The sequence below is a fragment of the Heptranchias perlo genome, chromosome 13 (genome assembly GCF_035084215.1).
Source record: "Heptranchias perlo isolate sHepPer1 chromosome 13, sHepPer1.hap1, whole genome shotgun sequence".
Lineage (NCBI taxonomy): Eukaryota > Metazoa > Chordata > Chondrichthyes > Hexanchiformes > Hexanchidae > Heptranchias > Heptranchias perlo.
Genome location: NC_090337.1, coordinates 9951516 through 9979326, shown reverse-complemented (window position 1 = coordinate 9979326; position 27811 = coordinate 9951516). Strand labels below are relative to the sequence as shown.

At 46.4% G+C, this 27811-nt stretch overlaps 1 protein-coding gene across 1 annotated transcript; it reads right to left on the bottom strand.

Annotated features, from left to right (window-relative positions):
• Nucleotides 1-322: 322 nt before the first annotated feature.
• On the bottom strand, nt 323-26575 carry LOC137331746 (transcriptional activator protein Pur-alpha-like). Its single transcript, XM_067995729.1, has 2 exons — nt 26482-26575; nt 323-924 (listed from the first exon to the last, which is right to left on the bottom strand). The coding sequence occupies exons 1-2, from the start codon at nt 26573-26575 to the stop codon at nt 323-325; spliced, it is 696 nt and encodes a 231-aa protein (XP_067851830.1).
• Nucleotides 26576-27811: the final 1236 nt, after the last annotated feature.

Sequence of the window (27811 nt, the reverse complement as noted above, 5' to 3'; positions counted from 1 at the left end):
TATACTACGCCCACGAGTGTTTTTTGCCCCTTATTATTCCTTATCTCTACCCAAACTGTTTCATTATCCTGATCCTTTGTCCCAATATCATTTCTCTGTATTACAGTGATTCCTTCCTTTATTAACATAGCCACCCCACCTCCCCTTCCTTCCTGCCTGTCCTTCCTGATTGTTAAATACCCTGGCATATTTAATTCCCAGTCGTTGTCACCCTGCAGCCATGTTTCTGTAATGGCCACAAGATCATACCCATACGTAGTTATTTGTGCCATTAACTCATCCATTTTGTTACGAATGCTACGTGCATTCAGATAAAGTACTTTCAAATATGTTTTGTGACACTTAGTTCCTGCTTTTTTCTTTTGTCCCGATGTTTGTTCTGGATCTCCTTCATCTCCTCGGCGTACTTGCTGAAGGTGCTGCTGAACTTGGACCAGGCTTTATAGGGGATGGTGATGGAGATCCTGTAAGAGGGCTTCACCTCACTCACTCGCATGAACACGCCATACTTGTTGGAGCCCACGTCGAAGAAGAAGCGCTTGCTGTCCACGGTGATGGACGTGCCCTCGGGCAACTCTGACTGGCCGCACGGCTCGTCGTCCACGCCGTAGTCGTCGATCAGCTTCGCCAGCACGTCTCTGAACTCGATGAGCCCTTGGGCTGGCAGGGCGATGGTCTGGCCTTGCGTCCCCCCCAAGCCGGGGCCTCGATTTAAGGTCTGGCGGATGCGCAGGAAGCGACCTCGCTGGTTCTCCTTCAGGTCCATGTAGTACTTGCGGTTCTCCCGCACCAGGAACTCGCTCTCCAGCGCACGGCGGGGCTCGTCGGAGCTCAGGCCGGCGTCCGAGAGGCCCAGCTGCGCATAGCGCTCGATGAAATCCCCGAGGTAGTCGCGGAACTCGGCCGTCACCGCCATGGAGAGCACTTATTTCACGTTTCTGCTATTTGCGAGGTTTTTTTTTCATCTTCGCTCTTTTCTCTTGCTTCCTTTAGTCATCTCTTTTCTGAGCTTTGGTCTGATTATCGCTTCCAAATTAATCTGCCTTATTTCTAAAAAGAATGTTCCTCTTGTTCTTCTATTCATACCAGTGTAGCAGTAAAGAAGGAGGTAGAAGCGATATTGGAGAGGACTAAAACAGATAAAGAGGAGCTACTTAAAAGATTGGCAGCACTCAAAGTAGAAAAGTCACCCGGTCCAGACGGGATACATCCTCGGTCACTGAGGGACGTAAGGGTGGAAATTGCGGAGGCTCTGGCCACAATCTTCCAATCCTCCTTAGATATGGGGATGATGCCGGAGGAATGGAGGATTGCAAATGTTAATCACCTGTTTAAAAAAGGGGAGAGGGATAAACCCGACAATTACAGGCCAGTCAGCCTAACGTTGGTGGTGGGGAAACTTTTAGAGACAATAATCCGGGACAAAATTAATTGGCACTTGGAAAAGTATGGGCTAATAAATGAAAGTCAGCACGGATTTTTTAAAGGAAAATCGTGTTTGACTAACTTGATTGAATTCTTTGATGCAGTAACGGAGAGGGTTGATGAGGGTAGTACGGTTGACATTGTGTACATGGACTTTCAAAAGGCATTTGATAAAGTACCACATAATAGACTTGTTAGCAAAATTAAAGCCCATGGGATTAAAGGGACAGTGGCAGCATGGATACAAAATTGGCTAGAGGACAGAAAGGGGAGAGTAGTGGTGAACGGTTGTTTCTCAGACTGGAGGGTCCTCCCCAGGGGTCAGCATTAGGACCACTGCTCATTTGATATATATTAATGACCTGAACTTGGGTATACTGAGGATAATTTCAAAATTTGCAGATGGGGAATGTAGTAAACAATGTGGAGGATAGTAGCAGACTTCAGGAGGACATAGACAGACCGGTGAAATGGGCAGACACATGGCAGATGAAATTTAATGCGGAGAAGTGTGAAGTGATTCATTTTGGTAGGAAGAATGAGGAGAGGCAATATAAACTAAATGGTGCAATTTTAAAGGGGGTGCAGGAACAGAGAGACCTGGGGATGTGTGTACACAAATCTTTGAAGGTGGCAGGACAAGTTGAGAAGGCTGTTAAAAATGCATATGGGATTCTGGGCTTTATTAATAGAGGCATAGAGTACAAAAGCAAGGAAGTTATGCTAAACCTTTATAAAACACTGGTTGGGCCTCAGCTGGAGTATTGTGTTCAATTCTGGGCACCACACTTTAGGAAGGATGTCAAGGCCTTAGAGAGGGTGCAGAGGAGATTTACTAGAATGGTGCCAGGGATGAGGGACTTCAATTGTGTGAAGAGACTGGAGAAACTGGGGTTGTTCTCCTCATAACAGAGAAGGTTAAGAGGAGATTTGATAGAGGTGTTCAAAATCGTGAATGGTTTTGAATAAAGGGAAACTGTTTCCAGTGGCAGAAAGGTCGGGAACCAGAGGACACAGATTTAAGGTGATCGGCAAAAGAACCAGAGGTGACATGAGGAAACATTATTTTACACAGCGAGTTGTTACGATCTGGAATGCACTGCCTGAAAGGGCGTAGAAGCAGATTCAATAATAACTTTCAAATAGCGAATTGGATAAATACTTGAAGGGAATCAATTTACAGGGCTATGGGGAAAGAGCAGGCAAGTGGGACTAATTGGATATCTCTTTCAAAGAGCCGGCACAGACACGATGGGCTGAATGGTCTCCTTCTGTGCTGTAACATACTATGATACTATATTCAAATTCATTCTGGCTGTGCTGCATTTCTTGTTTGTTTTTTGTGTTAGCTTTTGAAGTGCTCGTTCTTTGAGCTTTTGTTCCCTTTGCTGGCTGTGCGTTTGTTTGGCTGTAACTCCAGTGACTTAAAACCGCAGCTGGTGTCAGAGGGTGACAGTTACAACCAGCGCACCAAGAACAGAAGGAGATGGTCCTAAAGGAGCCAGCCGAGGTCGTAGCTACGGGTGGGTATCGCAATGACGAGCCGCGGTCGTGTCATTTCTCAGTCACCAGGCGAGGACCAGGGTTCGCTTGGTGCCAACAAGCTCGTTCACCTGACGAAGGGGGAAGCCTCCGAAAGCTTGTGAATTTAAAATAAAATTGCTGGACTATAACTTGGTGTTGTAAAATTGTTTACAATTGCCAACAAGCAGGAAGAGAGGAGGGCCAGTTTGTTGTAAAGTTTGAAGAATGGATGTGATTGATCGAACAGGGAAATAATCAACAATACATTTCATTTGCTTTCCAGTTACCACAACATGATTTGTGAGTAAAATAAGATGACCGTACAAAATTGACTTTGTGCATTGAAATGCCTGCTGTTAGTTATGAAAGGGCGTTCACTTCCTTTGTGTTCTATTTTGCATCAAGCTCTGAAAGTAGCTTTGGGCTTTATATATGTATATTTGTATGTTTTATGTGCATTCGTGTACCGAGTGGATGATCCATCTCGGCCTCCTCCCGATACCCCCACCATCACAGAAGCCAGTCTTCAGCCAATTCGATTCACTCCATGTGATATCAAGAAATGCCTGAGTGCACTGGATACAACAAAGGCTATGGGCCCCGACAAATCCCGGCTGCAGTGCTGAAGACTTGTGCTCCAGAACTAGCCGCGCCTCTAGCCAAACTGTTCCAGTACAGCTACAACACTGGCATCTACCCGACAATGTGGAAAATTGCCCAAGTATGTCCTGTCCACAAAAAGCAGGACAAATCCAATCCAGCCAATTACCGTCCGATCAGTCTACACTCAATCATTAGCAAACGTGTTGTCGACAGTGCTATCAAGCGGCACTTACTCACCAATAATCTGCTCACCAATGCTCAGTTTGGGTTCCGCCAGGACCACTCAGATCCAGACCTCATTTCAGCCTTGGTCCAAACATGGACAAAAGAGATGAATTCCAGAGGTGAGATGAGAGTGACTGCACTTGACATCAAGGCAGCATTTGATTGAGTGTGGCACCAAGGAGCCCAAGTAAAATTGAAGTCAATGGGAATCAGGGGGAAAACTCTCCAATGGCTGGAGTCATACCTAGCACAAAGGAAGATGGTGGTGGGTGTTGGAGGCCAATCATCTCAGCCCCAGGACATTGCTGCAGGAGTTCCTCAAGGCAGTGTCCTATGCCCAACCATCTTCAGCTGCTTCATTAATGACCTTCCCTCCATCATAAGGTCAGAAATGGGGATGTTCGCTGATGATTGCACAGTGTTCAGTTCCATTCGCAACCCCTCAGATAATGAAGCAGTCCGTGCCCGCATGCAGCAAGACTTGGACAACATCCAGGCTTGGGCTGATAAGTGGCAAGTAACATTCGTGCCAGACAAGTGCCAGGCAATGACCATCTCCAACAAGAGAGAGTCTAACCACCTCCCCTTGACATTCAACGGCATTACCATCGCCGAATCCCCCACCATCAACATCCTGGGGGTCAGCATTGACCAGAAACTTAACTGGACCAGCCACATAAATACTGTGGCTACAAGAGCAGGTCAGAGGCTGGGTATTCTGCGGCGAGTGACTCACCTCCTGACTCCCCAAAGCCTTTCCACCATCTACAAGGCACAAGTCAGGAGTGTGATGGAATACTCTCCACTTGCCTGAATGAGTGCAGCTCCAACAACACTCAAGAAGCTCGACACCATCCAGGACAAAGCAGCCCGCTTGATTGGCACACCATCCACTGCCCTAATCATTCATTCCTTTCACCACCGGCGCACCATGGCTGCAGTGTGTACCATCCACAGGATGCACTGCAGCCAAGGCTTCTTCGACAGTACCTCCCAAACCCGCGACCTCTACCACCTAGAAGGACAAGGGCAGCAGGCACATGGGAACAACATCACCTGCACATTCCCGTCCAAGTCTCACACCATCCCGTCTTGGAAATATATCGCCGTTCCTTCATCGTCGCTGGGTCAAAATCCTGGCACTCCCTTCCTAACAGCACTGTGGGAGAACCTTTGCCACATGGACTGCAGCAGTTCAAGAAGGCGGCTCACCACCACCTTCTCAAGGGCAATTAGGGATGGGCAATAAATGCTGGTCTTGCCAGCGACGCCCACATCCCATGAACGAATTTTAAAAAACTTATGTTTTTGTTTGTGTGTGTATATATGCGTGTATGTGTGAGAGTGTGTGCATGTGTGTGTGTTGTGTGTATGTGTTTATATGTGTGTGTTGTGCACGTGTTGTATATGTGTGTGTATTGCATTTGTGTGTATGTGTGACAGTTACAGCTGGAGTTCTAAAGATGGAGCTTGATTGTTCTAAAGTAGCCAGCAGAGGAAATGCCCGTGTGTGTTTTTGCAATGACTGGTTGAGGCCATGTTGTCTCTCAGTGACCAAGGATGTGCATGGCTTGACTTACTTCCACCTGTGTATCATTGATTGTCCTCACCCCTACCTCAGCCCCTTTGCCACTGAAACCCTTATGCATGTGTTTGTAACATCCGGACTTGACCGCACCAATACTCTCCTTGTTGCCCTCCCATCCTCCAAACCCATGAACTTCAGCTTGTCTTAAATTCTGCCACATGTACCCTGTCCCTTACTAAGTCCCACTCACCCATCATCCCTGTTCTCACTGACCTACATTGTCTCCCCATCTCATCTTTGAATCGCTTCATGGCCTCACACCACCCGATCTCTGCATCTGCTCCAGCCTTATGTCCCCACTCATGGAGACTCTATTCCTCTGAATTTGACCTGTTATACGTCCCGTCACCCCCCCAACCTTCTCTGCCCCACCATTCGTGACAAAACCTTTAGCTGCCCAGGTCCTACTCTCTGGAATCCCATTCCCTAAACATCTCCCCCTCTCCACCTCCCTCCTCTCCTTTTAAAACCTTCTCAAAACCTGTCTCTTCATCCAAGCCTATGGCCGACTCTCCTAACCTCCGCCTTTCTTGACGTGTCGTGGGATAGTCTTTACATTAAGGGCATTAGATAAATGCAAGTTGTTGCTGTTCATGATGTTGCTGGAATTTCAGCTTGGGAAGACAACTTGAGATCTTAACCTTGATTCTGAAAGCTTTGTTTCCTGCAAAATTTGTGAGCTTGTTTTCTGCTTTCGCTAAAACTTTCGAGACTTGTTTTCCCACGCTTAATAAATTTGCTTGGCTCTGCATTCACAGCTAAAAGTTGCTAAGTGCCCATGCTGACAAGTGTTGTGGAATGATGCCATTTCAAGGGTCATATGACCTGTATTTACTGAAACTTCACATTCTTCAATGCCCTGGGTTGAAACCTGTTACACAACACACAAAGGGAACAATCAAAAGGACTTGGCTGGAGAAAGAGCCTTTACTCAAGAAAACAGGGGCAAGCAGCTCCAATGGTGGGTAGGTAAAATAATGAACTCTCGTCGGAACATAGGAACAGGCCATTCAGCCCCTCGAGCCTGTTCCGCCATTCGATTAGATTGTGGCTGATCTGTATCTTAACTCCATTTACCTGCTTTGGTTCCGTAACCCTTAATACCATTGCCTAACAAAAATTTTTCAATTCACCCCCAGCTTCAACAGCTTTTGGGGGAGTAAGTTCCAGATTTCCACCCCCCTTTGTGTGAAGAAGTGCTTCCTGACGTCACTCCTGAACAGCCTAGCTCTGATTTTAAGGTTATTCCCCCTTGTTCTGGACTCCCCCACCAGTGGAAATAGTCTCTCTCTATCTAACCCTATCAACGCCTTTGATCGTCTTAAACACCTCAATTAGATCAGCCCTTAATCATCTACATGCAAGGGAATACGAGCCTAGTCTATGCAACCTGTCCTCACAATATATCCCTTTTTGCCCGGGTATCAATCTGATGAATCTGTGCACCACTCCCTCCAAGGCCAATATACCCTTCCTGAGGCGCAGTGCCCAGAACTGAACGCAATGCTCTAAATGTCTCCTGTGGTCCTGAGCCATACAGACCAAGGAGCTCCTAGGGTCAATTCTGATTTCAGCAGGGCAGCAAAAAGGGGCATAATTAACTGTAGCGCCCTGGTTGAAGAAGGTGGGAAAAAATTGGACACGGTTTCTGCTCCTAATCACCATGAAGTTACCCCTGTGCTGGAAAGTGCGATCAGGTTTGGGCTGTGATGCTCCCCACGGTCAAATAGCTTGCTGACACTCATAGTGTAGCTTCACACTTGAAGAATGGTCACGTAGGCATGTAACAGATAGCCGACTGTGCCCTTGAATTTGGACCTCAGCATGAGTCGGCACCTTCTGGAAAAGGAAAGGAGGTATAATGTGTGGAGAGACTAGAAAAACTGGGGTTGTTTTCCTTAGAGCAGAGAAAATTAAGGGGAGATTTAATAGAGGTGTCCAAAATTATGAAGGGGTTTTGATAGAAGAGAGAAACTGGTTTCTACTAGTGAGTGGGTCAGTAACCAGAGGACACAGATTTAAGAACTCTAGGCTAGAACATTAGGCTAGCAAAGGAACCAGAGGGGAGATGAGGAGAATTTTTTTTACGCAGCAAGATGTAATGATCTGGAATGTACTGCCCGAAAGGGTGGTGGAAGCAATAGTAACTTTCAAAAGGGAATTGGATAAATACTTGAAAGGAAAAATTTGCAGGGGAGTCGGACCAATTGGATAGTTTTGTAAAAAGGGCTGGCACAGACACGATGGGCCGAATGGCTTCCTTCTGTGCTGTACAATTCTATGATTCTATGATATTCAGAATAAAACAAAAACAATTTGACAATTTGTACATGGCTTACTGCGAGCACCTTCTCCTTCTTCTTCAGTGTCCCAAGATTTTGCTTTACTTTTCTTATTTGAGAAGAGGCTACTAATTCTCAACTATAACAACTTGCATTTATAAAGCACTTTTAACATAGTAAAACATCCCGAGGCACTTTACAGGAGTGTAATCAGACAAAATTTGACACCAAGCCAAAGATGCGGACATTAAGACAGGTGACCAAACACTTGGTCGAAGAGGTAGATTTAAGCAGCGTCTTAAAGAAGGAGAGAGAGGCAGAGAGGCGGAGAGGTTTAGGGAGGGAGTTCCAGAATTAAGTGCCCAGACGGCTGAAGGCATGGCCGCCAATGGTGGGGCAAAGGAAGTTGGGGAAACGCAAAAGTCCAGAGTTGGAGGAACGCAGCAATCGCGGAGGGTTATAGGACTGGAGGAGGTTACAGAGATAGGGAGGGGAGATAGGGAGGGACAAGGCTATGGGGGAATTTGAACACGAGGATGACAATTTTAAATTCGAGGCATTCAGAGACCGGGAGCCAATGTAAGTCAACAAGCACAGAGGGCGATAGCTGAACGGGACTTGGTGCAAGTTGGGATACGGGCAGCAGAGATTTGGATTTGCTCAAGTTTACGGATGGTGGAAGATGGAAGGCCCAGCCAGGAGAGCACTGGAATAGTCAAGTGTAGAGGTAACAAATGAATGGATGAGGGTTTCAGCAGCAGATGGGCTAAGGCAGGGGCGGACATGGGTGATATTACGGAGGTGGAAGTAGGCGGTCTTGGTGACGCAGAGCCTCTTGTTTGCTTGTATCTTGGTTTTCGTATGGTCGGGTTATAATTACAGTCAATTATCTGCACTCTGTCATGCTTGTTCACTGTTGTTGGGCCAAGAACCGATAATAACATTGTGAGGATAGTTGCAATATGCTGCATAACTGTGAGTATTATAAAATATTCATGTTAATATTCTAGCCTAGAGTTCTCAAGCTATTTTCAGCATAATTTCAGCAAATAATCAGTGGAAATAACCTTTTTTTGGCAGAAAAAAATGGGGCAGAAGCCCATCGCACTGGTTTTCCGCCTCCAAAAATGATCCCCCCAAAATTCACTCCCACTTTTTTAGCCCACCATGCTGCAATCAAGTCCTCAATGGCCTCATTTGCATATATGATAATGAGGCCCCATCGAGATGCAGCTTCTAACTTCCTGCTTTTACACTCGCAGTGCACTCAGGGTAAGTTGGACCCGACTTTCCTCCACCACATTCCCGGGCCACGGGATCCTTCTCCGCTTTGCCAGATTTTCCATGGTTCCCTCCCTCCCCCCACCTCTGCTATTCTGCTCTTCAGTCATTAAAAATCCTGGAAACGAAAAGCTGGCGTCAGTAAAGTATGAAGCCATCGGATTGTCGCTAAAAACCTGGCTGGTTAGAATCATAAAAAGTTACGGCACAGAAGGAGGCCATTCGTCCCATCGTGTCCGTGCCTGCTGAAAAAGAGCTTTCCAGCTTAATCCCACTTTCCAGCACTTGGTCCGTAGCCCTGTAGGTTATAGCACTTCAAGTGCATATCTAAGTTTTTATATGAGTTGAGGGTTTCTGCCTCTACCACCCTTACAAGCAGTGAGTTCCAGACCCCCACCACCCTCTGCGTGAAAAAAAATTCTTCTCTTTAGCTGGTTCAGGGAAGGAAACCTGCCATCCTCCCTTAGCCGGTCAGACCTACACATGACTCCAGTCCCACACCAACATGGTTGACTCTTAAGTGGCCTCGGTTGTATCTAACCGTTCCATAAGGCCCACCACCACCTTTTTCAGGGCAACTAGGGATGGGGCAATGAATGCCACATCCCGTTAATGAACAAAACAAAAAGAACTCTCCTTCCCAAAAGGGGGATGTGTTGGTATAATAAGATCTCTGCCGCATGTAAACCTTTTCTGAGCAAAGCCCACATTGAGTGACAGTGACAATGACCAATCTTACCTAGTGTAGGAATATCAATCTTAGCTGTTACTGCAGGGAATGGACAAGCCACATATGGTAACATCTGACTTGGAGTCCCATCACAGTTTATTCCAGAGCCACTGCTTATACAGGTCTTGCTTCACTAAAGAGGAACATTTCTACTAACTGTCAAGAGCAAAAAAAGCAGCAATACAGCTATCTGTACTGAAAATACCGTAAATTGCTCTGAGCAGTGAACCAGCAGTGCTCATCGCTCATCAGGTTTAAATTCACCCATTAAGTTACCGCGTTCTTTTTGGCGGCAACTTCCTTCAACTGCAAGTTCAAAAAACGTCAGTGTTCTTTCCGGGGCTGTGTGAGCGGGGAAAGGATCTCGATGTCCCTTCAACCAAATCAGCTTGAAGCAAGCCACGCTGTGAGAACCAGGAAGTGAAACTCGTCCATAAGCTGCGCATACTAAAAACTAGGAGGTGCCCAATAAGGTTAGTAAATGTACTATAAAATGAGATAAATGTACTACAAAATGAAATAAAGAGAGGGTAAGATTAAAAGACCGAGATAAAAGAGACAGAAAGAAAAAGTTTTTAACAATTTAAAATGTCCAAAAACGTTTAAAATCAGGAGTAATGAGACTCCACATTTTTAAAAGTTAATTTTCAATGCCAGAGATGTTGTTTGGCAGTCTTACTAGGCCATTTAAAGTTAGTTTAGACCTAAAAAATACTCAGCCTACTTTTTTTGTGGTGAGATTAGTTCATTTCCAGCCGGGCAGGAGAGCAAGTTGGCACTGGTCCATTGATTTCAGCCGGCGCGGTCCCTTTAACACGAAGCTTTCAGATCACTGGTGAATCAGGACGAGCAAGTTCCGGATTTCCACGTTTCACTGTGCATGTGCGTTCTCCAGAACTAGCTCTTATATTTTCGTTGAAATAATGCTGAGCCCTGTTAGCTTCACCGTTATTTGAAGAGCAAATTCCAGGCCAATAAACTCTGTAATTTTCTTTGATCCTGAATCTCTTATACCTGCAATTTTGTAACCGACGTTAATGTATTATGATAATTACAAATAAAAACAAGAAAGAAAGAAGGACTTGCATTTATATAGCACCTTTCACAACCTCAGGATGCCCCAAACTGCTTTACAGCCAATGAGGTACATTTGAAGTGCATTACTGTTGTAATATAGGAAATGAAAATTAAATAAACGGACTGAAATGTTATTATGGAATTTATATTAATTACCAACATGTTAGGACCTTTTGACCCATAAATCTAGGTTGAGTTTGTGTGTGAATGCATGTGCATGTGAGAGATCAGATAAAGATTTGACCATGGCTTGAAATACAGGAGCAAACATCATGATGAAAAGATGAAAAGGCACACACACAGACCAATATAATCCCACAAGAAAGCTGGACATTGTACGACAGAAAAATAAGAGCCACAACAACAAAAACCACAATGCAAAAACAGTCAATCTGCAGTGACATTCCAGCTAGTCTTCCTTAGATACAAAGAACCACAAGGGAAGGCAGTTACCAAGGGGACAGCATCAGGCCCCTGACAATGACTGAAATAGCTGATACACAATTCGACAACAAGTCCGGCTGGCAGAGTTGGATCTCCTTTGAAATTCTCTCACCTTGTTCCATTGATCGGTTCTAGTCATTAGTTTCGTTGAATAGCTTTTATGTAGTTCCAGCAGGGCACTAAACCTGTCAGGGGTAGATTTCCCCCTGATATAGCACTGGGGTGTACTCTATTGCCGGGGTCCAGTAAACAGAGGAGAAAGAAAGAAAAAGAAAGACTTGCATTTATATAGCGCCTTTCATGACCTTAGGATGTGCCAAAGTGCTTTACAGCCAATGAAGTACTTTTCAATTGTAGTCACTGTTACAATGTAGGAAATGTGGCAAACAATTTGCACACAGCAAGGTCCCACAAACAGCAATGTGATAATGAGCAGATAATCTGTTTTAGTGATGTTGGTTGAGGGATAAATATTGGCCAGGACACCGGGGGGGGGGGGGGGGGGGGGGAATTCCCTGCTCTTCTTCGAAATAGTGCTGTGGGACCTTTTACGTCCACTTAGGAAGGCAGATGGGGCCTCAATTTAATGTCTCATCTGAAAAACAGCACCTCCAACAGTGCAGCACTCACCTCAGTACTGCACTGGGAGTGTCAGCTGAGATTTTTGTGCTCAAGTCGCTGGAGTCAAGTGGGACTATGAACCTACAGCCTTCCAATTCAGAGGCGAGAGTGCTACCAACTGAGCCACAGGAAAATGGGGAGGAGTGAACAGCCATAATGGAACCCACTCAATCTTCCATCCATGCATTTAAACGGATAGAAGATTGGACTGGCTCACCTACAGGCATGATCTCCTTCCCCGGCAGATTTTCCTGTAATCGCTGAGCCCAGGCGATCCAATAGGCTCAGGTGCAGGGACAGGAAAATGCACCCTGATAGTTTTGTGGTGCTGCCAAGTGGTGCGCAGCAATGCAAAGTGTGCAGAGCCAGCACTTTGAGGAGAGTAGGGAAGAAAATTGGAGGAATAAAAGACAAAGTTCATTTGCGATACCCTGGTTGTTAATCACTGTCAAACCCATTCTCAGCTGCCAACCAAAACAAAGGGCATAAAACATGGCCGTCTCAAATTACATATAATTTACAGCACAGAAACAGGTCCAGCTGGTTTATGCTCCACATGAGCCTCCTCCCACTCTATTTATTTCATCTCACCCTATCAAAATATCCTTCTATTCCTTTCTCCCTCATGTACTTAACTAGCTTGCCCTTAAATACATCTATGCTAATTGCCTCAACTACTCCATGTCGTAGTAAACTCCACATTCTCACCATTTGCCTTCAACATCTCCACCTAACTTGGGTTTGGGTCATCATTTACCCTGAAGGTGTCCTCATCCACGTCTTGGCATCACTTTATGAGCATCATCTTTTAAAGCTTCAGATTGACTGATTTGAGAGTATTCCTACCTACTTAGCTTCCTTACAGAATAAGGCGAATGCACTGCCACAGGACTTGTCTGCACAGATGGATGTGCAGCGATAGATTCAATCAGCCTTAATGTCTAATCTCCAATTGGCTCCGTGAATGCAGTCTATCGAGCTTCTCCTGATGACATTCGAAATTTATGCTGCCGAGGAAACAAGGTGGCCACAGTCTAAAGCTGTTCCCGCTGATTCCCACTGTGCTTCTCCTGGGCCTTGAATCTCTTGATTGCTTAATCCATGTGCCGTGGTTATGCAGACTCCTGGAAGAGTTGAGTAACAACCTTCCGGGGGCTACAGGCCCTTTGGGCCGAGTGGGGTTGCCTTTCTCGCTCTCAACTAGGAAATGAGTGCTGCACCAAACTTGAGGGAAGACACCCAAATTGTATTTAAAGGGTACGAGTTTGCATTGCCGGTGGGAGCCTCGCCCTCTGGTTGTGGAAGTCAGGAAATCACGGGCGCACTTCCTGCAATTTTCCACCCATTATTGGCGTAAAGAAATGCCGGTACGGGCTCGATGGGCCAAATGGCCTCCTTCTGTGCTGTGACCATTCTATGATTCGAAGAAAGACTTGCATTTATACAGCGCCTTTCACGACCTCAAAACATCCCAAAGCGCTTCACAGCCAATTAAGTACTTTTATGAAGTGTAGTCGCTGTTGAAAATGTAGGAAACACAGCAGCCAATTTGCGCACAGCAAGATCCCACAAACAGCAATGAGATAATGACCAAATAATCCGTTTTTATTGATATTACATCAAGTTACATCAAAACTACAGCACAGAAACAGGCCACTCGGCCCAATTGGTCCATGCTGGCGTTTATGCTCCAAACAAGCCTCCTCCCTCCCTACTTCATCTAACCCTGTCAGGATACTCTTCTATTCCTTTCTCCCTCGTGTGCTAATTTAGTTTCCCCTTAAATGCATCTGTGCTATTTGCCTCAACTACTCCCTGTGGTAGCGAGTTCCACATTCTTACCACTTTTTGGATAAAGAAGTTTCTCCTGCATTTCCTATTGGATTTATCAGCGACTATTTTATATTTATGACCTCTAGTTTTGGACTCCCCCACAAGTGCAAACATTTTCTCTTCGTCTGCCCTTTCAAACCCTATCAATATCTTAAAGACCTCTATCAGGTCACCCCCCAGCCTTCTATTTTCTAGAGAAAAGAGCCCCAGCCTATTCAGCCTTTCCTGATGAGGATATCCTCTCAGTTCTGGTGCAATCCTTGTGAATATTTATTTTACATCCTGTCCAGTGCCTCTATATCCTTTCTATAATATGGAGACCAGAACTGTGCACAATACTCCAAGTGTGGTCTAACCAAGGTTCTATACAAGTTTAACATAACTTATTTGCTTTTCAACGCTATCCCTCTAGAAATGAACCCCAGTGCTTGGTTTGCTTTTTTTTATGGCCTTATTAACCTGCGCTGCTACTTTTAGTGATTTGTGTATCTGTACCCCTAGATCCCTCTGCTCCTCTACCCCATTTAGACTCTTATTATCCAAGTGTATCTGGGCCCCTTATTCTTCTCTCAAAATCCACCACCTCACACTTATCAATGTTGACATTCATTTGCCAATTACACGCCCATTCTCTAAGTCTTACATTTTGACACATCCTTCCTTTGTTTTAACTATACCCCCAACTTGGTGTCATCCGCAAATTTTGAAATTGTACTTCCGGTTCCCAAATCCAAATCAGTAATATAAATTGTGAACAACAGTGGTCCCAGCACCGATCCCTGTGGAACATCACTTCCCACCTTTTGCCATTCTGAATAGCTACCCTTAACCCGTACTCTCTGTTATCTGTTTTGTAGCCAACTTGCTGTCCATTCTACTACCTGTCCTCTTGTTAATTGTATCCATGTGATCAATTAGTGTCAATTATTAACACTAATTGGTCACATGGATACAGTTAACACCACTGTCTCCACATGCTCTGACCTTAGCCATGAGTCTACAATGTGGTACCTTATCGAAGGCCTTTTGATGTAGGTTGAGGGGTGAATATTAGCCAGGACACCAGGGAGAACTCCCCTGCTCTTCTTTGAAATAATGCCATGGAATCTTTTACATCCACCTGAGAGGGCAGACAGGGCCTCAGTTTAACATCTCATCCGAAAGACGGCACCTCTGACAGTGCAACACTCCCTCAGTACTGCACTGGGAGTGTCAGCCTGGGTTATGTGCTCAAGTCTCTGGAGTGGGGACTGCGAATCCACTATCTTCTGACTCAGAGGCGAGAGTGCTACCCCCTTGAGCCATGGTTGACACGAGCCGTGCTCTAGCGATTTCCTGGTGCATGCAGCCTGACTGCAGGCAGCGTGAACTCGGAGAATCAGCCAATGCGGCTAAATCTGGTGCAGCATGGAGCGGCTACAGGAGTTTGCAAATCTCATTTCCTGACTGCATCATCAGAATAGACAAGGAAGGCAGATCCCAGTGGATGCTAAACTTCCTCCAAATTGCCGGAAGGTTAATTTATTTGCGGAATCCAAATGGGACCGAATGCGAGCTCAGTTAAAGAGAACGTTTCTGGGTAAAAATAAACCATTAGGGCGTATTGATTTCCAGAAAGTCATTACTGCTAATTCCAAGTGGGAGTTGAGTTATTCCCTATGAACTGGCACGCTTGAGTCTGGTTTTAATGGACATGTTTGTCAGCTATAAACCACACTGAATGAATTTGCTGCATCTTATGGTTGAATAATCCTCCTATATTCAAAGGAAGTTGTGCTTTATATAATTGAGCCACAAAGCACCAGCCACATCAGGGCAACAATCGCAGTGGCCTTTAATTCTACCATTAGCACTTCATTAGGGAAAATTCCAACTTTCCTTATCTAAATCAATCATATTGACAAAGAAGAAATATCCAGATCATTTCAGGTTTTGGATTCAGAAGTCTCCCAACTTTGGAGCCAGCGGGGTAAGATTTGCAACTGGGGCTCAGCTGTGGCCCAATGAGATCATCCTCTCTTCTGGATCAGAAGGCTGTGGGCTCAAGCCCCATCGAAGGATCGACCATGTAATCCAGGCTGACACTTCAGTGCAATGCGGAGAGGGTGCTGCATTATTGGAGATGCTTTCTTTTAGATAAACTGAAGCCCCATCTACCTGTTCAGGTGAGACATAAAAGATCTCATGGCACTATTCAAAGAAGGACAATGGGAGTTCCCTCAGTGCCCTGGCCATCATTTAGTCCTCAAACAACAACTACTACTACTACTACTACTACAACAACAACTTGCATTTATATAGCGCCTTTAACGTGATAAAACGTCCCATGGCGCCTCACAGGGGCAATTATCAAACAAAATTTGACACCGAGCCACATAAGGAGATATTAGGACAGGTGACCAAAAGCTTAGTCAAAGAGGTAGGTTTTAAGGAGCTTCTTAAAGGAGGAGAGGGAAGTAGAGAGGCGGAGAGGTTTAGGGAAGGAATTCCAGAGCTTAGGGCCTAGGCAGCTGAAGGCACGGCCGCCAATGGTGGAACGATTAAAATCGGGGATGCACAAGAGGCAAGAATTGGAGGAACGCAGAAATCTTGGAGGGTTGTAGGGCTGGAGGAGGTTACAGAGAGGGGCGAGGCCATGGAGGGGTGGGCGGAGAACCCAGGCTGGCAGTGACCTGGGGTTTTATTTGGTGGGCCCTGGAGGAGCGTCCCTGCTTTTCCTGGGCCCTCAAAAAATAACAACTCTCTATTTCCTGGGCATTTCTTTTGAGCGGCTCCAACTGGCTCCTTTAAGGGTCTTTGGTTACACTGCTCAACACCTGCTATTACTGGGCAGAGCGTGTGCTTGGTGCAGGCTCCACCCGTTTGTAGCCGAATTTTGCAATCAAGGGCTTATAACCGGTGTAAGACCCCGATTTGCATATTTAAGCAGCCTCAAGCCTGTTTCAGGCAAAATAAATGTCATTGTCACCCAGTTGTAACCAGTATCTATTATAAGCCCACCGACTCCCACAGCTACCTTGATTACACCTCCTCCCACCTCGCTTTCTGTAAGGACTCTATTCCCTTCTCCCAGTTTCTCCGTCTCCGTTGCATCTGTTCTGACGATACCACCTTCTGCACCTGTGCTTTCAATATGTCTTCCTTTTTCCTCAACCGAGGATTCCCCTCCACTGTAGCTGACAGGGCCCTCGACCGTGTCCGTCCTATTTCCCGCACTTCTGCCCTCACCCCTTCCCTTCCCTCCCAGAACCATGATAGGCCCTTGTCCTCACCTTCCACCCCACCAGCCTCCGCATTCAACATATCATCCTGCACCATTTCCGCCACCTCCAGCACGATCCCACCACCAAACACATCTTCCCCTCCCCTCCCCTCTCAGCATTCTGAGGGGACTGCTCCCTCCACGTCACCCTGGTCCACTCTTCCATCAACCCCAACACACCCTCTCCTCCCCATCTCCTCCCCATGTGAGCGCAGGAGATGCAGCACCTGCCACTTCCCCATCTCCCTTCCCACCGTCCAGGGCCCCAATCACTCCTTCCAGGTGAAACAGTGATTTACTTGTACTTCTTTCAATTTACTATACTGTATCCGCTGCTCACGCTGCGGTCTCCTCTACACTGGGGAGACCAAACGCAGATTGGGTGATCGCTTTGCTGAACACCTCCAATCAGTCCACAAGCGTGACCCTGACCTGCCGGTTGTTTGCCATTTTAATTCCCCGTCCCACTCCCACTTGACCTCTCTGTCCTCAGCCTCTTACACTGTTCCAATGAAGCTCAACGGAAGCTCAAGGAATATTCGATTAGGCACTTTACAATCTTCTGGACTCAATATTGATTTCAATAACTTCAGATCATAACCACTGCTCCCATTTTTTCAGTCGGCTAATGCTGGTAATGGTTCTGCTGTTGCCATTTACAACTGCTACTGATCAATCTTTTATTTCTTAACCTGTCCCATTACCACCTTCCTTGCCTTGCACCATCATCCGTTTTATCATTTAATCCCTCGTGCCCTCTACACCAATCAAAGACCGTCCCTTTTGTTCTTTCCTCCCCTCCCCTCCTTCCCTCCCCCCCTTTCCCTGGCTCTGTATTTGCTCAAAAACTTTAACTCTTTTAACATCGTCCAGTTCTGACGAGAGATCTTCGACCTGAATCGTTAACTCTGTTTCTTTCTCCACAGATGCTGCCTCACTTGCTGAGCTTCTCCAGCATTTTCTGTTTTTATTTCAGATTTCCAGCATCCGCAGTATTTTGCTTTTGTAATCTGGGAACGTTGTGATCACATTCCCATCCACCTGTGTCCTGTCAAGAAGGCTTTTAAGTAAGGCTGCTTTTAATGTATATTCATGATTTCCTAGGATCGTTTTATCTGTGACACTGACTGAGTCATTGCCAAGAAATGCTCGTGCTGATCTGTTAGTCCATATGTTTCTGATTGCTGACATGAATCTGAATTCCAATGGGATAGCAGCACTGGGATTATGCAGGCAGCTAAAGCAGGGAATTTTACTCCACCTCATGGTAATTCCTGGTACTCGCATTATTTTACACTTGGCTATGTTTCTCATTGATGCCTGTTTTACTTTTCCTACATCTGCGCCTCTAAATCAGTGGCACAGTAGCATCAAAGTAAAGGCCTGAGAAAAGAATGCCCCATTCTATATACAGTGAGTCACGTCAACTGGGCTCCAGCTTAGAAAATATTCATAATTAATCTAATTAGCATCCATCTGTTTTTGTTTGCTCTTCATATTTTTAATCAAACACTGAGGGTTGGGAGCATTATCAGGCTTAGAAAAGGTAATTTTCCCCTTAATTTTCCCGAAATCTGGAACTTGATCCCCCAAAAGGCTGTGGATGCTCTTACACATCCCCGAACTTCATCACTCCACCATTGGCGGCCGTTCCTTCAGCTGCCTTCGCCCTAAGCTCTGGAATTCCCTCCCTAAATCTCTCCACCTCTCTACCTCTCTCTCCTCCTTTAAGACGCTCCTTAAAACTTATCTCTTTGACCAAGCTTTTGGTCACCTGTCCTAATATCTCCTTATGTGGCTCAGCGTCAAATTTTGTTTGATAATCGTTCCTGTGAAGCGCCTTGGGACATTTTACTACGTTAAAGGTACTATATAAATGCATCTTATTGTTGTTGATGTTGGTTCAATTTAAATTTTCAGGACTGAGATCAATAGATTTTTGTTAGGTAAAGTTATCAAGGTGATATGGAGCAAAGGCGGGAAAATGCAGTGGAGGTAAAGAACAGCCATGATCTAATTGAATGGCGGAGCAGACCCGAGGGACTGAATGGTCTACACCTGTTCCTAATGTTACTATGTTACGTCATTCCATCGCTGTGTTTGGCCAGCAACCAAAAGAAAACTTGCAAAATGTTCTATTTTTTTTCATTTAGAGGCAGGTGGCCCCTTTAAGACTTCCATGTGGCTGTAAAGCCTGCATTAGCAGACACCTACCATTGAAAGCTTTTAAACCAGTGAACTAACACGTACTGCAGATGCGACAAATGGCCATGTTGCAGTGACTTACCTGGCTGGACGCTCTCCTGATCATGCGTGACCGTCTATTGCAAACTAAGCTACCTCTTTTTTCTCTGCCTGACTAGTTAAGAGGGGGAGCCGATGCCCGGAGCAAATGATCATTGAATACTGGCAAACTGTGGGACAAACTGCGTGCACCGCCTGCTCTCTGCATGTGCCTCCTAAGGGAAGCCTTGCCAGCTGCCATTTTAGACATGTTAATGCCTCGTTCCCCCTCGGTGCTCGCCAGCTAAAATTAGCATTTTGATTCCAATTTTGACAGCGTCACCATTGTCTATAAATAGCTCCGGGCCTCCGGGCATTTTTTGCATTGGTGGATTTATTTATGAAGCTTGATTTATTGTTTTCAATTTCAATACAGTACATGTCAGCAGAGAGGGTAAAAAAAAAATATACAGCACAGGATAAACAGAATAGACGAACAGGTCCTTGGAGCATCTTTCAAGAAAACAAAATGCTCACGCAGAGTTATATAGAACAATGATTACGACACATTGGGAAATAAATTGAAAGAAAGACTTGCGTTTATATAACGCCTATCACAACCTCTGGAAATGCCAAAGTGCTTTATGGCTAATTAAGTATTTTTGAAATGTAGTCACTGTTGTAATGTAGGAAACGCGGCAGCTAATTTGCGCACAGCAAGGTCCCACAAACAGCAATGTGATAATGACCAGATACTCTGTTTTTTTCAGTGATGTTGGTTGAGAGATAAATATTGGCCAGTTCACCAGGGAGAAGTCCCCTGCTCTTATCATAGTATTATAGTAGGTACAGCACAGGAGAAGGCCATTCGGCTCACCGGGCCTGTGCCGGCTCTGTGAAACAGCTATCCATTTAGTCCCATTACCCTGCTCTTCCCCATAGCCCTGTAAATATTTCCCCTTCAAGTAATTACCCAATTCCCTTTTGAAAGTTACTATTGAATCTGCTTCCACCGCCCTTTCAGGCAGCGCATTCCAGATCATAACAACTCACTGCCTAAAAAAATGTTTCCTCATGTCGCCTCTGGTTCTTTTGCCAATTACCTTAAATCTGTGTCCTCTGGTTACCGACCCTTCTGCCATTGGAAGCAATTTCTCCTTATTTACTCTGTCAAAACCATTCATGATTCTGAACATCACTATTAAATCTCCTCTTAACCTTCTCTGTATTGAGGAGAGCAATCCCAGCTTCTCCAGGCTTGCCATGTAACTGGTACCATTCTAGTAAATCTCTTCTGCACCCTCTCCAAGGCCTTGACATCCTTCCTAAAGTGTGGTGCCCAGAATTGAACACAATACTCCAGCTGAGGCCTAACCAGTGTTTTATAAAGGTTTAGCATAACTTCCTTGCTTTTGTACTCTATGCCTCTATTAATCAAAAACCAGAATCCGATATGCTTTTTTAACAGCCTCCTCAACTTGTCCTGCCACCTTCAAAGATTTGTGTATGTGCATTCCCAGATCTCCCTGTTCCTGCACCCCATTAAAATTGTACCATTTAGTTTATATTGCCTCTCCTCATTTTTCCTACCAAAATACATCAATTCACACTTCTCTGCGTTAAATTTCATCTGTCCATGTGTCTGCCCATTTCACCAGTCTGACTATCTCCTCATGAAGTCTGTTACTATCCTCCACATTGTTTATTACATTTCTGAGTTTCGTGACATCTGCAAACTTTGAAATTATATCCTCTATACCCAAGTCTAGATCATTAATATATATCAGAAAGATGTAAGGAATCTTACAACACCAGGTTATAGCCCAACTCTTTTATTTGAAAATCACAAGCTTTCGGAGGCTTTCTCCTTCGTCAGGTGAGTGTGGGATTCGGATTCCATGGAAGGTTGCCGCATTTATAGTCAGAGAACAATACCTGGTGATTACAGATAATCTTTCCAACTGCCCGTTGTCAAGGCAATCAAAGTGTTCAGACAGAGAGATGTTACCTACAGGACTACCGAATACACAAACGGCCAGAACAAAAGACAGACAGAGAGAGAGATAGAAACATCCGAAAGGACGAGAAAGACAGAGAATGACCCGTTGTATTAAAAACAGATAACTTTTTTTCGCTGGTGGGGTTACGTGTAGCGTGACATGAACCCAAGATCCCGGTTGAGGCCGTCCTCATGGGTGGGGAACTTGGCTATCAATTTCTGCTCGACGATTTTGCGTTGTCGTGTGTCTCGAAGGCCGCCTTGGAGAACGCTTACCCGAAGATCGGTGGCTGAATGTCCTTGACTGCTGAAGTGTTCCCCGACTGGGAGGGAACCCTCCTGTCTGGCGATTGTTGCGCGGTGTCCGTTCATCCGTTGTCGCAGTGTCTGCATGGTCTCGCCAATGTACCGGGGCATCCTTTCCTGCAACGTGTGAGGTAGACAACGTTGGCCGAGTCACAGGAGTATGAACCATGTACCTGGTGGGTGGTGTCCTCTCGTGTGATGGGTGGTATCTGTGTCGATGATTTGGCATGTCTTGCAGAGGTTGCCGTGGCAGGGTTGTGTGGTGTTGTGGACGCTGTTCTCCTGAAAGCTGGGTAATTTGCTGCGAACGATGGTCTGTTTGAGATTGGGTGGCTGTTTGAAGGCGAGTAGTGGAGGTGTGGGGATGGCCTTAGCGAGGTGCTCGTCGTCATCGATGACATGTTGAAGGCTGCGGAGAACATGGCGTAGTTTCTCCGCTCCGGGGAAGTACTGGACGACGAAGGGTACTCTGTTGGTTGCGTCCCGTGTTAGTCTTCTGAGGAGATCTATGCGATTTTTCGCTGTGGCCCGTCGGAACTGTCGATCAACGGATCGAGCGTCATATCCCGTTCTTACGAGGGCGTCTTTCAGCGTCTGTAGGTGTCCATCGCGTTCCTCCTCGTCTGAGCATACTGACAACTGGACAACCAGGAACACTACAGACGGTTTCCCGCAGATCCGACCAAGGAACACACCCACCAGCTCAATAAACTGATCAAGACCTTCGATCCAGACCTTCAAAGCATCCTACGCACTCTCATCCCACATACACCCCACGTGGGAGACTTCTACTGCCTCCCAAAGATACACAAAGCCAACACACCCGGACGTCCTATCGTATCAGGCAACGGAACCCTGTGTGAGAACCTCTCTGGATACGTCGAGGGCATCCTGAAACCCATCGTACAGGGAACCCCCAGCTTCTGTCGCGACACTACAGACTTCCTACAAAAACTCAGCACCCACGGACCAGTTGAACCAGGAACACTTCTCACCACGATGGACGTCTCGGCACTCTACACCAGTATCCCCCACGATGACGGCATCGCTGCAACAGCCTCAGTACTCAACACCAACAACAGCCAATCTCCAGACACCATCCTACAACTCATCCGCTTCATCCTGGATCACAATGTCTTCACCTTCGACAACCAGATCTTTAACCCAAACACACGGAACAGCCATGGGGACCAAACTTGCACCCCAATACACCAACATTTTCATGCACTAGTTCGAGCAGGACTTCTTCACTGCATAGGACCTCCAACCAACGCTATACACCAGATACATTGACGACATTTTCTTCCTATGGACCCATGGCGAAGAATCACTGAAGAGACTACACGATAACATCAACAAGTTCCATCCCACCATTAAGCTCACCATGGACTACTCCTCAGAATCGGTTTCTTTCTTGGACACACGAATCTCCATCAAAGACGGGCACCTCAGCACCTCACTCTACCGCAAGCCCACGGACAACCTCATGGTGCTCCACTTTTCCAGCTCCCACCCTAACCACGTCAAAGAGGCCATCCCCTATGGACAGGCCCTGCGAATACACAGGGTCTGCTCAGACGAGGAGGAACGCGATGGACACCTACAGACGCTGAAAGACGCCCTCGTAAGAACGGGATATGATGCTCGACTCGTCGATCGACAGTTCCGACGGGCCACAGCGAAAAATTGCATAGACCTCCTCAGAAGACTAACACGAGACGCAACCAACAGAGTACCCTTCGTCGTCCAGTACTTCCCCAGAGCGGAGAAACTACGCCATGTTCTCCGCAGCCTTCAACATGTCATCGATGATGACGAACACCTCGCTATGGCCATCCCCACACCTCCACTACTCCCCTTCAAACAGCCACCCAACCTCAAACAGACCATTGCTAGCAGCAAATTACCCAGCTTTCAGGAGAACAGCGTCCACGACACCACACAACCCTGCCATGGCAACCTCTGCAAGACATGCCAGATCATCAACACAGATACCACCATCACACGAGAGGACACCACCCACCAGGTACATGGTTCATACTCCTGTGACTCGGCCAACGTTGTCTACCTCACACGTTGCAGGAAAGGATGCCCCGGAGCATGGTACATTGGCGAGACCATGCAGACACTGCGACAACGTATGAACGGACACCGCGCAACAATCGCCAGACAGGAGGGTTCCCTCCCAGTCGGGGAACACGTCAGCAGTCAAGGACATTCAGCCACCGATCTTCAGGTAAGCGTTCTCCAAGGCGGCCTTCGAGACACACGACAACGCAAAATCGTCGAGCAGAAATTGGTAGCCAAGTTCCGCACCCATGAGGACAGCCTCAACCGGGATCTTGGGTTCATGTCACGCTACACGTAACCCCACCAGCGAAAAAAAGTTATCTGTTTTTAATACAACGGGTCATTCTCTGTCTTTCTCGTCCTTTCGGATGTTTCTCTCTCTCTCTCTGTCTGTCTTTTGTTCTGGCCGTTTGTCTATTCGGTAGTCCTGTAGGTAACATCTCACTGTCTGAACACTTTGATTGCCTTGACAACGGGCAGTTGGAAAGATTATCTGTAATCACCAGGTATTGTTCTCTGACTATAAATGCGGCAACCTTCCATGGAATCCGAATCCCACACTCACCTGACGAAGGAGAGAGCCTCCGAAAGCTTATGATTTTCAAATAAAACAGTTGGACTATAACCTGGTGTTGTAAGATTCCTTACATTTGTCAACCCCAGTCCATCACCGGCATCTCCACATTATATCAGAAAGAGCAGTGCTCCTAATACCGACCCCTGGGGAACACCACTGTATACTTCGCTCCAGTCTGAGAAACAACCGTTCAAAACTGCTCTCTGATTTCTGTCCCCTGGCCAATTTTGTATCCACGCTGCCACTGTCCCTTTAATCCCATGGGTGTTAATTTTGTTAACAAGTCTATTAAGTGGTACTTTATCAAATGCCTTTTGAAAGTCCGTGTACACAACATCAAGTTAGTCAAACACAATTTTCCTTTAACAAATCCGTGCTGACTTTCATTTATTAGCCCATGCTTTTCCAAGTGACAATTCATTTTGTCCCGGATTATTGTCTCTAAAAGTTCCCCCACCGCCGACGTTAGGCTGACTGGCCCGGAATGGCCGGGTTTATCCCTCTTCCCTTTTGTGAACAGGGGTGTAATATTTGCAATCCTCCAGTCCTCTGGCACCATCCCCATATTTAAGGAGGATTGGAAGATTGTGGCCAGAGCCTCTGCAATTTCCACCCTTACGTCCCTCAGTAACCTAGGGTGCATCCCATCTGGACCGGGTGGTTGCCATGGGATCACTTACGTCCGCCTGAGAGGGCAGATGGGACCTCGGTTTAATATCTCATCCAAAAGACACCTCCGACTGTGCAGCGCTCCCTTGGCACTGCACGGGAGTGTCAGCCTGCGTTATGTGTTCAACTTGAACCCCATAACCTTCTGACTGAGAGGCGAGAGTGCTACCACTGAGCCAAGGTGTACACCATACATTTCGGACATTTTGAGAGACATGATAAGGCATCAAATGAATGTGATTTCTTGATTTTCTCTCCACTCTCCCAGGCAGTTAGTCTGAGCAGAGCTGAGGCACTGTGTGCACCTGCTATAACAATTCCACCAGATGGAGGCTGTGTCTATTAGCTGGGGATTGCATAATACAATTCTCTGACAGTATGATAACCGTTTCAGAAGCAATTATTATCGGTAATCACAGTCTCACTGAATCCCATTAATTCAGGTGGCTCTATCCCGTTGGAAGCAGAATTGGCTTTATCAGAGTGAGAGGAGAAAGCACAGCCTCCTGAACTCATTCCCTACCTAATGGCTTGTTCTCCATCAGAATTTATCTGCATTGCCATATTGTATGATTAGCCGCAATTCTTGAAGAAAGTCAATTTCACCATTGAGAGTTTCTCCTACAGTATTGCATGTGCAGATATCAAATGTTTACGTGCAGATTATAGGGTCAATTTCACAGGCTCCACGACGGCCTTGAGGCCCAGACCAACTCCAACAAGAGAGAGTCTAACCACCTCCCCTTGACATTCAACGGCATTACCATCGCCGAAACCCCCGCCATCAATATCCTGGGGGTCACCATTGACCAGAAACTTAACTGGACCAGTCACATAAATACGGTGGCTACAAGAGCAGGTCAGAGGCTGGGTATTCTGCGGCGAGTGACTCAACTCCTGACTCCCCAAAGCCTTTCCACCATCTACAAGGCACAAGTCAGGAGTGTGATGGAATGCTCTACACTTGCCTGGATGAGTGCAGCTCCAACACTCAAGAAGCTCGACACCATCCAGAATAAAGCAGCCCGCTTGATTGGCACCCCATCCACCACCCTAAACATTCACTCCCTTCACCACCAGCGCACCGTGGCTGCAGTGTGTACCATCCACAGGATGCACTGCAGCAACTCGCCAAGGCTTCTTAGACAGCACCTCCCAAACCCGCGACCTCTACCACCTAGAAGGACAAGAGCAGCAGGTACATGGGAACAACACCACCTGCACGTTCCCCTCCAAGTCACACAGCATCCCGACTTGGAAATATATCGCCGTTCCTTCATCGTCACTGGGTCAAAATCCTGGAACTTCCTACCCAACAGCACTGTGGGAGAACCTTCACCACACGGACTACAGCAGTTCAAGAAGGCGGCTCACCACCACCTTCTCAAGGGAAATTAGAGATGGACAATAAATGCTGGCCTTGCCACGAACGAATAAAAAAAAAATCGCAGATTGGAAAGTCATGGGCCTGATTTGCGTCACTCCTGATTTTCTGGTGATTCATTTCTTCGAGCGAGGCTCCTTGCCAGAAGTGAAGCCCACGAAATTTAACCCTCACTACCATAACCGCAGCCTGTTCTGGTCATTATTCGGTTAGGTAATGCTACCAGGTTAGGAACATAGGAACATAGGAACAGGAGTAGGCCATTCAGCCCCTCGTCCCTGCTCCGCCATTTGATAAGATCATGGCTGATCTGTGATCTAACTCCATATACCTGCCTTTGGCCCATATCCCTGAATACCTTTGGTATTAAACTGTTTCTGCACAGTTCCACTCCGGTCTCTTCTAATTTTCTTCCCTTTCTTCCTCTTTTCATCTATAAGTGCTGGCTCCATGTTGGGGTGCAGTTCCACGGGCGCTGGTAGCCCACTCGTACCTCATCCAACTGCCCACCCTCGACAGGGCGTCCGTGTTCGAATAGCTGCTTGCAGGCTATTCTGCTAAGGATGGCATCACACCCAAGCCCAATGCTGCCCTTAGCCGACATCCTCGCCTGGGAACTTTCCAGCAAGGACCGGGGGGTGGTCACTGGGTAGTGATCAGGAGTACAAACCCTCACTGATATTTTATCTGTGCCCTTTCTGCTGCCATGACTGAGGTCAGCTTACTGTGAACAGGTCAGAGTTCGGGCTTTCGTAACCTGTTAGGCCAAGTGCCACGCATGCAATGCACTTCATCCACTAAGTGATCAGGGGAACAAGTTTAACCTATGGCATATGTTTGGTCTTTAACTTACTTTTTAACCATTCATGATGCTAGCGCATTATATTGACGATATAACAACAACAACTTGAATTTATATAGCGCCTTTAATATAGTGAAAGCGTCCCAGGAGCGCTTTCAGGCAAAATTTGAAATCGGGCCACATAAGGGGATATTAGGACAGGTGACCGAAAAAGCTTGGTCAGAGAAATCGGTTTTAAGGAGCGACTTAAAGGAGGAGAGAGAGGTGGCGAGGTTTAGGGAGGGATTTCCAGAGCTGATCGGGCCTAGAAGGCCGAAGATAGGCCAACGATGGGGCGAAGGATATCAGGGATGCACAAGAGGCCGGAGTTGGAAGAACGCAGAGTTCTCGTAGGGCTGGAGGTGGCTGCAGAGATAGGGCACTATTTTGAAGACGAGCTCGGGGAGTTCTCCCTGATGTCCTGGCCGATGTTCATCCCACAGCCAACATCATTTAGAAAAACAGATTATCTGGCCATTATCTCGTCGCTGTTTATGGGACCTTGCTTTACGCAATTTGTCGGCCATGTTTCCTCCATTGCAACAGTGAGTACACTTCAAAAAAAAGTCATTACATCGAGTTATATCGAAACTACAGCACAGAAACAGGTCATTCAGCCATTCATACCGATATTTATGCTCCACACGAACCTCCTCCCTCCCCGCTTCATCTAACCCTATCAGTATACCCTTCTATTCCTTTATCCCTCGTGTACTTATCTAGCTTCCCCTTAAATGCCTCTACGCTATTCAGCCGCAAAGCACTTTGGGGCGTCCTGAGGTCGTCAAAGGCACCATAAAAATGCAAGGTCTTCGTCTCCTTTCTGTTTCTGGTTGGCTGCTGTTCG

What these genes read in the sequence shown, in the direction of transcription:
- LOC137331746 (XM_067995729.1), bottom strand. Translation starts at nt 26,575, where the DNA reads ATGGAGCCAGCACTTATAGATGAAAAGAGGAAGAAAGGGAAGAAAATT. An exon ending in GAAACAGTTTAATACCAAAG is followed by an intron (nt 925 to 26,481) that starts GTATTCAGGGAT and finishes ACGTGAAATAAG; the next exon opens with TGCTCTCCATGGCGGTGACG.